Source organism: Lepidochelys olivacea (genome assembly GCF_965140295.1).
Source record: "Lepidochelys olivacea isolate rLepOli2 genome assembly, chromosome: 3".
NCBI classification, from domain to species: Eukaryota; Metazoa; Chordata; order Testudines; family Cheloniidae; genus Lepidochelys; species Lepidochelys olivacea.
The window spans coordinates 66,874,582-66,887,763 of NC_140413.1; the positions used below are offsets into that span (position 1 = coordinate 66,874,582).

The window sequence follows — 13,182 nt, forward strand, 5'->3', positions numbered from 1 at the left end:
AGATTAACCTCGCTGCGCCTTCTCTGTGACTGACTGCAGTGTGATCTAGACAGGGGAGGAGGAAAATGAGTACAAAACAAATCTGGTCTATTTCTTGTTCTGACCCACTCCATCTATCCTTTACATCTTTGGCTGGCAGCAGACGGTGCAGAAGGACTGCATGCCATCCACATCTCATGGCTGCTTGGCAGAAGATGGTACAGTACGACTGCTAGCCATCTTCATCTCTTGCCTGCCTGGCATAAGATGGTACAATACGACTGCTAGCAATCCTCATCTCTTGCCTGCCTGGCAGAAGATGGTACAGTACGACTGCTAGCAGTCCGTATCGCCTGCCCGCTCACCATAAGACGGTTCAATAGGACTGCAGGACTAAAGAGAATGACCTGGTCAAGTCACTCCAAATTTAGTCCCTGCGCCCATGTCTGCCCAGGCGCTCCCAGCCGACGTGGCCAGGAGCACCTCGGACACGACGAGGACGACTACCAGTCGTATTGCACCGTCTGCTGCCAGAAGGCAATGGGTTGCTGCTACTGTGCAGCAAAGCCGTACCGCGTCTGCCAGCACCCAGGAGACATAGGGTGACGGTTACCTGAGCGGGCTCCATGCTTGCCGTGGTATGACGTCTGCACAGGTAACTCAGGAAAAAAGGCGCGAAATGATTGTCTGCCCTTGCTTTCACGGGGGGAGGGAGGGTGGGAACGGGGTCCTGACGATATGTACCCAGAACCACCCGCGACAATGTTTTAGCCCCATCAGGCATTGGGATATCAACCCAGAATTCCAATGGGCAGCGGAGACTGCGGGAACTGTGGGATAGCTACCCACAGTGCAACGCTCCGGAAGTCGACGCTTGCCTCGGTACTGTGGAAGCGCTCCGCCGAGTTAATGCACTTAATGCACTTACAGCATTTTCTGTGGGGACACACACACTCGAATATATAAAACCGATTTCAAAAAAACCGACTTCTATAAATTCGACCTAATTTTGTAGTGTAGACATACCCTAAGACTGCCACATTCTTAGAAAGGTGGGTTCCCAGGAAGTTGCAGAGTTTTTGGATTTCACATACCATTTCAATAGTATTCTGTACTTATTCCTTCAACAGGTACTCTCTTAGAGGCAGCAACTTCCACTTAGATAAGAAAATGTCAGAGGCAAAGACTTCCAGCAGAATAAAAGTTAGTCTGATTTACAGATCAGTGTCTTTTAAACAGACATAAAAAAACCAACAAAAGGTTACACCTATGGGCCAAGAAGCATCTAAACCTTGTAGATAGCTTCTGCTGTATCCTTCAAGTTATCCAATGAGGTGGATTTGGCCAGCGGAATTAACATTTTAGCTATCTTTGTGCAAAAGGGAGGAGGGAGTAAATGGGAAGGGGATATAAAAGTTATGTGATTCAGAGGTTGACCAAGAACTCTAACAGAGTTTCAGATTTGTGTACTTGTTTTAAACTTCTTGTTAGAATACAAAGCTATCTTATTTGGTGTTGACATTTTCTGAAAGTGCTGCCCAGGAGTATCTGTGAAAAGGTATAGCATGGACATGTAATATGTAACTACAAAAAATAAAACTAGTTTAAAAAGGACTTGTCAATGGGTTTACTAATATCACTCAAGCAGAGGATTGTGTTATTTTGAAGGGGGAAAAAAAGCTTAAAATGCACATGGGGCAGGAGAAGGGAGGGCATCTCAACATGGAAAGATTCTTTAAACATACTCCATCAAGAACAGATGGGGCTCCTACTCCAGTTTTTTAGTCCTCTAAGGAAGACTTTGGCAAGACTTCATATTTGTGATATTTTTGAAGTAAAAACAGAAAAAAAACCCCACCAACCTAATTATGTCTGAAGTGCTTCATATTTCAACATCAGTTGCTAGATAAACTGAACACTTAATGATCATTTGCTCCCCGTTCTCTACAAAATGTAAGTACTTTTCATGCTAACAAAATATGAAAGGCCAAAAACTTAAGCTTTGAGATAATGATTTGCTTGCAACAGATTCAATTTTTTTTCATAGAAAGTGAAGACAGACAGAGATTTAGTTTGGGGAAATTTTTAGCAATATTTTACAACCTTACTCTATCAAAGCTAAGTTTATATACAGTAGCCACCTCCCCACAAAATCTTCCTAATTCCAGAGTTTTTCAAAATATCCTTTCAGGACGATGACCCCTTTGTTTTTAGCAGTACTCATTTACGTCCTCTACAGGTCTGCTTTTCAATGTACAATAAACATTACCATATTCTCTCCTACACTGACAATTCTTTGTAAAATGAATATTTTGTCTATTAGCAACAGTTACACTTTAGAGAAGAGGGGTAACAAGTTCAAATAGTGGACAAAGTTCTTTAATTTCAATCAGTATTAAATTTGAATTAATCTTTATTAGGCAAACAGACCTTCAGAAGTTAAATTTCACTGTTATTTACAAGAAAATATACAATTCAAGACTAAAATGTTTCACATCCATTAAATTAGTGCACTGCAGACATTTCCATTTGGTGTTCATCCAAGCTCCTGCTTTTACATCCAAGATGATACAGAGGTAGCTTCCTTCTGAACCTATTATAAGTAGTAATTGAGAAAAAATTTGCACTGTAATTTACTGACGTATGGAAACATATATTTACATAGAAACAATCACAATGAACAAAATATTTTAAACACATTAGAAACCATCATAATAAATATGGAGGTCCAGAAATTAAAGGATAATGTTCACAATTTTTCCCCCCTACTGTGCCTTAAATCAGGAAATGTCCTTTCTCTGTAATTTCCTTCTGTTCCCAAACCTTAAACCAGCTTTTCTCAACACAATCCTATGATCTAGAATCCCTCATTCTGAAATAAAATCTTTAGTCTTTACCTCTCATTTCTCTTCATCCCCTGCTGTGATTTCTTCCTCCCTCTATCATCCCAGCTCACCACCCCAGGGTTTCCAGATTAGATGTACATTGTGTTTGAGACTGAGTTTATATAATGGTACTTTACTGCTCTTCTAAAAAGACAGCTCTTATATAATCTATTTATGAATGTTTATTTGGGTGTTAAATCCAGTACATCTGAAATGATTAAATGTATACTGGTAATGACAAGTCTAGTCTTTTTGAATCTTTGCCTTTACATGTTGATGCTTGGTGTCCTTACCTCTCCTGCTGGTTAGCAGATTCTATTACTAAGGAGCCTGGAGGAGGATGAGAAAACAAGGGCTCATATCCTTTAGAACAGTTGTTGTACCTCCTCTTGGCCCATTTTGTTGTAGGAGATATGGGGGTCTACTCAAGTGCCTTAACGGTCTTCATAATTGCTTCATGAATCGCAGCGCCATTTTAGAAAGGGCCATTGGTAACAGAATGTCCACTAACTTGTGAGAGCTCTCACAGACCTCCTCTGCCTGAATGTCAAGAACAAGAGACTACCCTTCTCAGTAGATCTTGATGAGCCTCACGGTCCTCTGGTGGTGCTTAAACCTGCCACCTTTACAGCCTTGTCTGGTGATGAAGAGGAGGACACCACAGGATGCTGAGGTAGTGGCTGCTCTGAGTCTTATGGTGGAGAAGCCACCCAAGTGACTTCTGGATGCTCTCAGTACCAGGTACTAGAGAATGTTGTCTGTGGTGCCAATTCTTTTGGTGCACCCTTGAGGAAACCAAACAAGGAAAGTGAATAGAAGTACTAGCAGGTGGGGGGGATTCCCCACAGCATCCAGAATGGCAACAGATATGGGCCTAGGACTCCTGCTTGACTGGGCCATTGCCCCTGAGGAGGCAGCCAGTGCTGTAATTACTGTGACATCCATGGTCCCCAGTTCTCTGAGAACTAGCTGGGACACAAGAATGCACCCCCAAGTCTGACAAAGAAGAGCCTGAGCCCTCAGAAAATGGAAGAGCACAGCCAGTGAGAACTGGGGATAGGTAGCCAGAATCCAGGGATGGCAGTACCAAGGATATCATTGCTGTCTTGCCTCTCAACTGCACTGGCTTTTGTGGAAGTGTGGGCTGTAGTGGTACCGAATGCTCCTGATGTGGTGACTGGAAGCCTTTCTGTACCACTGGGGATATTGGCACTGAAAGGCTAAGCAGGTCTTCATATGCCTCTGGAGTGGTTGGTAGTGGTAATGATTCCTGACACAAGGATTTTTCACAGGTCAGCCTTGATGGACCTGGCCAGGTTCCAGAGGCAGTGATCCCTTCTTTCTGGTCAATGAGTGCTCTAGGAAATGCCTCTAGAGTCTTTTCTAGAGCTTCTGCCTCTAGCTGGCTATGGTACTGGTGAACTTGACTGAGGCACCCAGCTAGCGGAGGGTGTCTGCGTTTTCTGCAGCACCACAAAGATCGAAGAGCTGCAGAATCTCTGGTGGGGCATGCTGCATCGAAGCTGCATTCCTAATGGATTCCTAATGCGATGACTCCAATGGAGTGGAAAGTATATTTATAAAATCTGCAGAAGACACAAAGCTGGGAGGGTTTGCAAGCACTTTGAAGACCAGAATTAGATTTCAAAACAACCTTAAATTGGAGAACTTGGCTGAAATCAACAAGATGAAATGCAATAAAGACAAGTGCACTTAGGATGGAAAAAAATCAAATGCACAACTACAAAATGGGGAAAGCTGGCTATATGGTAGTACTGCTGAAAAGGATCTTAGGGTTGTGGTGCATCACAGATTGAATATGAGCCAACAATGTGATACAGGTGCAAAAAAGGCTAATATTCTGGGACATATGTGACAGGGGAGTTGTATGTAAAACAAAGGATTAACTGTCTCACTCTGCTAGGCACTGGTGAGGCCTCAGCTGAAGTACTGTTTCCGGTTCTGAGTGCCACACTTGAGAAAGATGTAGACAAACTGGAGAGAGTCTAGTGGAGAGCACCAAAAATGATAAAAGGTTTGGAAAATCTGACACGTGCGCAAAGGGTAAATAAATTGGCATATTCAGTTTTGAGAAAATACAACTGAGGAGGGGGACCTGATCACAGTCTTCAAATGTGTTAAGGGCTGTTGTAAAGAGTGATCAATTGTTTTCTATCTCCACTGAAAGTAGGACAATGACTAATTGACTTAATTTTCAGCAAGGGAGAGTCAGGTTAGCTATTAGAAAGTTTTCCTGCATAGAGAGTCAAACATTAGAATAAGCTTACAAGAAAGGTTGTGGAATTCCTGTCATTGGAGGTTTTTATGAACAAGTTAGACAAACACCTGTCAGTGATGGTCTAGGTATACTTGGCAGAGAGCGCTGGGCTAGATAACCTATCGGGGTCCCTTCCAGCCCTACATTTCTATAATTGTACAATTCTATGATCTTCAATGGGATATTTCAAAAATAAACGTCCTCATTTAGGTCTTCTGAACAAGCAATGCTGCCTCAAAATGCAGATTCATTCCCAAAATCCCAAGCAGTTGCTGAGGGAGAAGCATAAACACTTGATTTATTTTTTGAAAATTAGCTGACTTCTCTCCTGAGTCCCAAGATGTGTCTAGTATGTGAGTGTGAAACACTATACCTTGGGGGAGTGCCCTGTAACCCCCATATTCCTCATTTATATACAATTGTGATCTTGCATTTAAAGCATGCTATGTGAGGTATCAAGGGAAAGGTTATGATCTGCTGAAAGCCATTGTTCTATATAAATCAGGGCTGTCAATCACAGATAACTCACGCAATTAACTCAAAAAAATTAATTGCAATTAATTGCAGTTTTATTCGCACTGTTAAACAATAGAATACCGATTGAAATTTATTAAATATTTTTGGATGTTTTCTACGTTTTCAAATTTATCGATTTCAATTACAACACAGAATACAAATTATAAAATGTTCACTTTATATTATTACAAATATTTGCACTGTAAAAATGAGAAAAAAGAAATAGTATTTTTCAATTCACCTCATACAAGCACTGTAGTACAATCTCTTTATTGTGAAAGTGCAACTTACAAATGTAGATTTTTCTTACATAACTGCACTCAAAAACAAAACAATGTAAAACTTCAGAGCCTACAAGTCCACTCAGTCCTAATTCTTGTTCAGCCAATTGCTAAGAGAAACAAGTCTGTTTTGCATTTATAGGAGATAATGCTGCCTGCTTCTTATTTACAGTGTCACCTGAAAGTGAGAACAGACGTTCGCATGGCACTTTGGTAGCCAGCATTGCAAGGTATTTACATGCCAGATATGCTAAACATTTGTATGCCCCTTCATGCTTCAGCCACCACTCCAGAGGTCATGCTTCCATGTAGATGATACTCGTTAAAAAAATAATGCATTAAATAATTTGTGACTGAACACCTTGGGGGAGAACTATATGTCGCCTTTTCTGTTTTAGCAGCATTTTGCCATATATTTCATGTTATAGCAGTCTTGGATGATGACCCAGCACATGTTAATTTTAAGAAAACACTTTATCCGATGAAGTGAGCTGTAGCTTACGAAAGCTCATGCTCAAATAAATTGGTTAGTCTCTAAGGTGCCACAAGTACTCCTTTTCTTTTTGCGAATACAGACTAACACGGCTGTTACTCTGAAACTTTATCTGTGTGATTCATGAGTGGCTCTGGGAGCATTCATACAATCTAGCTGGCTGTGGGGCTCCACACGCAGTTGTGTTGAGTGATCACAGCTCCTGGAGGGGTTTGCTGCTTGTCACTAGCAAAGCATTGTGAGAGACTGCCCTGGCTGGAGAGTTAAGGGGGCACAGTGGTCCCACAGTCGCAGGCTGCACCGCAGGGATCCCGTCACAGTGAGTGTTCTGTAACAACAGTGCTCCAAAAGCTAGGTTCAGCCTCTCTAAATATTGATGGGAGGAGCTCTCATTTTGTGTGTTCTTGCTCAGAATCTGAATATATTTTTAGTTTTAATACAATTCCTCAACTGGACAAAAAGAAAGCCAACATTAAACAGGGACCATTCTGTAGGTAACTAGTTGTAACTCTCTAATTTTTATAATGAACATAAATCTCAGAAGTCTTAAAGTAACTCTGGCCAGACCAGACACTTGAGTCAAGACTTTTGCCAAAAAAAAAAAACAGTTAACTAATAACTAAGCAAAAACCGGATTGTAATTTCAGGGCTCCCCGCCTCCTCCTCATTTATTGGAGGGAAAGAAGAGGAGATTCCCTTCAAGGCTCTTTCAAAAAGGGTAGCAGGAAGGGCATTTTTAGGAGGGAGACTATATATGAAAATTTCAGCTACCAAATCAATGGGAATTAGACAGATAGATTGGAGGAATGGGGGTGAAATCAAAATGTAATCCCCAACCTAGAATCAAGCGACTATCACCTATTTTATTCTCCCCTGTTTTCTTGGTACTTTGGGACTCCAGATCTTATCCCTCATCCTGTGCCATGTTTTCCACCCCTCTCATACGAGTTGTCTTTCTTCTGCCAGTCTCTCTTCTGCTGCCTCCCCCCAACCCTGATCCCAGACCTGTTATCTCCACTAGAATGCTTTTGCCTCCTAGGAGAAAAGGTCCCCTTCACACATGCCAAAGAGGGAGTAGCTGAATTTGTCAAGTGGGGGCCTCATCTCTGCCCTTTGTCAGCCACTGAAGTCCAAGAAAGAGACCTAGACCCTCTCAGCTTCCACCAAGTGGGAGGGGAAAAGAGTATCAAGCTTCCAGAGCTAGGGCCATAGCTCTTTAGTCAATTAGGCCAGTGGCTGCAGCAAGGAGTAGTTTCAAAGCTCCTTCTGCCCAGCTACGTGGCTGAAACATTAAGCAAAAGCAAAGTCAATCTTGCCTGAGTTAAAGGAATTGTGATGATGGCTTTAAGGGTGCAAATCCTTGTGATTACAGCCCATTTATAGCCCAGATTTTAATTAATCCTGTTTGACTTTCTTTGATTTAGAGAAGAAACTCAATTTGAGTAATGTACCATACACACAAACAGAAGGCTTGGCGTTCTTCCTGTACATCATCATCATAGCTAATTGCTTTAAAACAACCACCAAGACCTGGCGTTAGCACTTATCTCCACATATCAAATAGTTCCTTCTGCAGTGGAAGATACTGATAGAGAGCACTGCATCAGACTGTGTTCAAGTGGTTGTCTAGGCCAGTGGTTCTCAACATATTTATCACTATGGGCCACATATGTGGCCCAGAATATGTTACATGGGCCGCAGGTTGAGAACCGTAGCGCCCCCCTGCAAAACCTCCCACAGTCCCCTATGCCCAGTGTCCCCCACCCAGAGATCCCTCCACAGAGCGTGGCCAGGAGTGGAGCCCTGGGTGTGGAGCTGGGCAGCTGGGACCCAGACCCCACCACGCGAGGCTGACCAGGCAGCCAGGACCACAGGCCTGGGGCCAGGAGCAGAGCCCCACTAAAACCTAGGGGTGCTGCAGTACCCCAACAAACCTCTAGTTCCCACACCTATACTGCCCAGCGCCCCAACCCCCTCTGTGCTCAGAGCCCCCCCATAGACCCACTCTCCCACACCCTGCCCCCTGCAGCACTCACCTGCCCCCTGCTGGCAGGAGCGCTCCAGTAGGACTGCCAGATGCTGTCTCCCCTCAGCCAACCCCACCCTCCGCCAGACTGGAGCAGCAAATTTTGAATTTTTTTTTTTTAAGCAGACAGCTGGGCCGCAGCTGTGTGCTAATTGGCCCACAAGTGGCCCGCAGGTTGAAAGCCACTAGACTAGGCTCTCCACATTCACATTTGGGGTCATTTATCAAATTCCGCTTGGTCATAGTATCACAAGGCTTTACCACCCTAGCTCTCACGTGATTTAGAGCAACCAGTTCGAGGTGTCTGGAGGGAGTTGTTCTGAAGGTTCTCTGGAATCATTGGCATTTCTCTCCTTCCACAATGGTATTCTGAAGTATGGGATATTCAAAGGCAAGTATCTTTCTGGACTTCAGCCTCTTGGATGGTGGAATGTGTCCATACAATGCGTGTCTTGGACCATGCATCTGTTTTAGTGTCCTTTTTACTGAAGGCATCCCACCTCACTGATGGTGGTGCAATCCCAAAAGGCAGTATAGTGACAGTGTGGGGGTCAGTTTCAAAGTCCCTGTGATGATCCTACAGGATTGACTGAGGTCAGTATCAATTGCGTGTGCATGGATGGAGCATGACCATACTGGTGCACAATACCCGCAATTGAGTAACACAAGGAGTGACTAGTTGCTTGGAGTATTTGGGGGTGAACTCCGCATTTTGTACTGGTCAATTTCTGGAGTACATAATTCCCAGAGTTCATTTTCTTTTTCAGCTTCTTGATAGGTTCTTTGTACATCCACATGCAGTCTAGCATGACTGCAGATTATACAATTCAACTTGTCCTGTAAGATTTTTAAAAACTTGAGCCATTTTTTTAACCTTCATTTTGAAGTCTTCAGTTGAGGGACTGGTTAATGTTACTGGTGATATAGCGTTAAGTACCAGGACACCTACAGAAATAGTTCAGTGCATTAGAGTAGCAGCCTGATAGTCTTGGGCCATAAAGCTACTTCTCTTTTCCCTTTACTTATTTCCACTGCCCTCAATTTGAAATCACTAGAACGCATAAATACAAGAGGAATTAAATACGAGTCCGAGGCACAAAGCAGTTTCAACTAAGTAAGTTAGGTCTCTCTTTCGTGAAAGTAAGTAATATAGATGGCCTCCATTTCAACCTCCATTATTAACTTATATTTACCAAGAAAAACTGAAATATTAATTTGGCTCCAACAACAGGGTATTATTTTTGAGTTAAGTGCTAAAACTCTGCTTGGCACTGCAAACTCTAAGATGCAGCTCCTGTGCTGTGGTGCTTACAATCTCAGTTGTTAAGATGCAAGTTCTATATTTTAAATAAAATATCAAAGTTACTTGGCTAACAAAAAACTCATTATGCAATTCTTTCAAAAAGTTTGACATACACAGTAGATACAAACACATCACACCCCTCCAGATTACTATACACTATATAAATAGTGCTTAGCCCTTATACAGTACTTTTTAGCCATGTGATTACTCTCTCCTTTATCTGGACACTGAGAATTCCAGAAAGCAATAACCAAAACTAGGTACAACAAAATACACATTCGATGGGAAAAATGCTGAACCTCCATCAGAATGCAACAAGCAGGATAAATTTTCCAAAGGCAGCATCTGCTGAAATTTGACAGTCAATAATGACAAGGCATATGGGGATAGCCCGCTGGCTACCCTGCACAGTTTCACTGGCACCTCTACTTCTAGCACAACTTACAGGCCTCATGAGAAAAATTTTAATCAGCAAAAATTAAAAAGTTTGGCCTTGGAAGATCTGAAGGCATCTTTCAACTTAACAAAATACAGACTCCTCAATGAAGTTAACCTTTCAATGGGTAATGATAACAGTAACTGTTGGGATTTCTTGTCTATCTGCTTGTGATTAATATAGTGGAGGAGTTTAAAGTGACTAAGATTAGAGGAGATCTATTCTGCAGCACTTATATGGGTTTGTCATCACATACCTTATTGAGCTCTGGGAACAGTTCTTGTATCCCAATATCCAGCAGAACATAAGTCAACTAAAAAAAACAGAAAAAGTAGCTGTTGTAAAAGGGTCAAGGTCAGTTCTAATGACAACCCTTAAGAACAACTATATTGCTCTTCATTTTTAATAATTAAAAGAGAATTTGCATTTACCTGGGATACACAAAAGATCACTGAAAGCCTTTATGAAACACTACACCAAGCGGTAAGGTTTCTCATGTAATTGTTTTCAGAATTAAAAGTACCTGCTTGTTAAGCACTGGCTGCTGCATTCCATCAAACAGAAGTCTGATGCCTTCATACTTGGCGTCTTCTCCAATGCATTTGCCTATCAAATCTAGACCAGATACCAACACATACTAATCACAAAAAGCCATTACAAATTAGTTATGTGCTACAGTAAAGCATGGCTAGACCAAAATTCAGTAGATCATATCCTCCGCACTTCCAATAGCTCTAAACTTGTATGCTATAACTTTACCTTTCAAATGAATTTGTTTTTATAACCACGTAAGTCAAAAATCTTTCTGAACCCCTTTGATTATACTATTTTAGCTAAGAATTAGCCAAAGTGTGTACTAAATGAATTTCAAGAGGTACAAGTGGAAGCTTATGTCTTCAAGTTCTTAATATGAGATAAATTATTCCTTCATTAGCCAACTCACTGCAGCGATATACACATATATCTTTTCACTTGTAGTTTTACTTTCAATGGCATAGAACTAAGTCACTGCCAGATTTTAGGTGAAAAAAATACAACCCGAGTTTACTGCCCTAATGCTTTGTGTAATAAAACATAAGTTCCTTATCTGTACACGGAGGTTCTTTGAGATGTGATTTCTAGCAAGTAGCATCCATTAGTCCATGCCTGAGCAGTTACTCCCCTTCATGCTCTGTACTGAGGGTATAAGGAGAGATGTTGTGATAAATGAAGGGGGGAGCTCCCTTTTTTGGGCACCTAGCCAGATAGTTACCTATAAAGTCCCTCTTGGTGGCTACTTGCTTCACCTGTAAAGGGTTAAAAAGTCCCCAGGTAAAGAAAAGGGAGTGGGCACCTGACCAAAAAAGCCAACGGGAAGGCTAGGACTTTTTAAAAGGGGAAAAGCTTTCCCTTTGACTCTCTGGGCTGGAGACAGGGGTATCTGGAATGCTGTGTAAAGTTTGGACCAGGTATGAAAATTCATCGTCCATACCTAGAAGAATTCACTGGGACACGGAATGTTTAGATAAAAGAAATAACCCTAATTGCATCTATTTTCCGTAAGGCTTGTGGACTACTCTGTGCTAACCCCAGATGCTTTTGTTTGCTTGTAACCTTTAAGCTGAACCCCCAAGAAAGCTATTTTGGGTGCTCAATTTTTGGAATTGCTCTTTTAAAATCTAGCAAAAGCCTAAGTTCCAGATATATTTTCTTTTTTGCTTTTAATAAAATTTACTTTTTTTAAGAACCTGATTAGTTTTGTGTCTTAAAAGGTCTGTGCATGCATTTTTCCATTAGCTGGTGGCAACAAATAGGTTTCCCTTTTGTTTGTTTCTCGGCTTCCCTGAGGGAGGGGTGGAAAAGCCGAGGGGCCTCAGGGAAAACTTCCCAAGTGAGTTTTTCCAGGATTTGCAAGAGACAGTTTTTCACTTGGGGGGGTGGCAGCATTTACCAAGCCAAGGTCAGAGAAAAGCTGTAACCTTGGGGGTTTAATACAAGCCTGGAGTGGCAAGTATTAATTTTTAAAATCCTTGTGGGACCCCACCTTCTGCACTCGGAGTGCCAGAGTGGGGAATCAGCCTTCACAGGTGTGGACCAATGTCTCTCCAGTTCTTTCTCTTACTGAAAATCAAATAGGATCCAAAGCAGAAAGTAAGGAGGAAGGGGTGTGGAATACAGATAGAGACCATACTTCTCGAAGAACCTCAGGCTACAGGTAAGTGACTTTCATTTCTTTGAGCGCTGGTCCCTATGTGTATTTGACATGTGGATGATGGGTAAGCAGTATTCAAACAGGACAGGAGGTATCAGGATACAGTTACCATAGAGGTCTATAATACTGCTGTTCCAACAGCTGCATTTGCAGAATAGGCCTGGACTAAGGAGTGATGTTTCAGGTATGAATAGAAGTAGCATTTCCCCAAATGCTTTGCAGCAGGGGACACCAAAGCCGGCATGCTCCAGAAAGAAACTTCACAGGCTCCAGGACCGCATCATTAATAGGGAGGGTCATTCTCCCAGGAGCAGATGGCTGCAGGATATCCAACAATTTATGGACATTCTCCTGCAGGGAGAATGCCCAGGAAAAAAGTCATACACTGCAAAATGTCATGGTAGACCCTGAAGTCTTCAGGCACCAAAGGAAAGGAAGAGCCGAGCATTGTTGAATCATCTAAGGATGATGAAGAGGCAGTTAACTGCACCAGGACTGGATCCTGTTCTTGGACAGGTGGTCCTGGATGAGACAACTCTGGAGGCTCCACAATGGGAAGGCTCACTGGTGCCTGAACCTGTGGGAAGTCAACGTCCCTCACCACAGACATGCCTAGTGATCTCGCCTTGGAGCGAGATGTGGAGTGCGACCACCATGACTGAGGAGCGCCCCGTGAATTCTATGGAGGCCACTGGGCATAATGAGAGTGCATTAGTGGCCAGTAGGTGCAGGGCATGAGATCCTATCCCAACTGCCACACAAGTGCCAATCCCAGTACCCACAATATTCCATGA

General features: G+C 42.4%; 1 protein-coding gene across 4 annotated transcripts in view; it reads right to left on the reverse strand.

Moving 5' to 3' along the window:
* Positions 1 to 2,374: 2,374 nt before the first annotated feature.
* The window catches only part of SNX14 (sorting nexin 14), a 78,671-nt gene continuing 67,863 nt past the window's right edge, over positions 2,375 to 13,182 (reverse strand). For 3 of the 4 annotated variants that reach the window (XM_084623618.1, XM_084623615.1, XM_084623616.1), the window contains 3 exons: positions 10,721 to 10,812; positions 10,454 to 10,510; positions 2,375 to 2,572 (listed from right to left, as the gene is read on the reverse strand). In XM_084623618.1, coding sequence (XP_084479744.1) covers positions 2,534 to 2,572; positions 10,454 to 10,510; positions 10,721 to 10,812 — 188 coding nt within the window. In that variant the 3' untranslated portion in view covers positions 2,375 to 2,533. Of the gene's footprint in view, positions 2,573 to 8,489; positions 9,404 to 10,453; positions 10,511 to 10,720; positions 10,813 to 13,182 lie in introns of those variants that run through there. The other variant, XM_084623617.1, reaches the window with a different exon arrangement.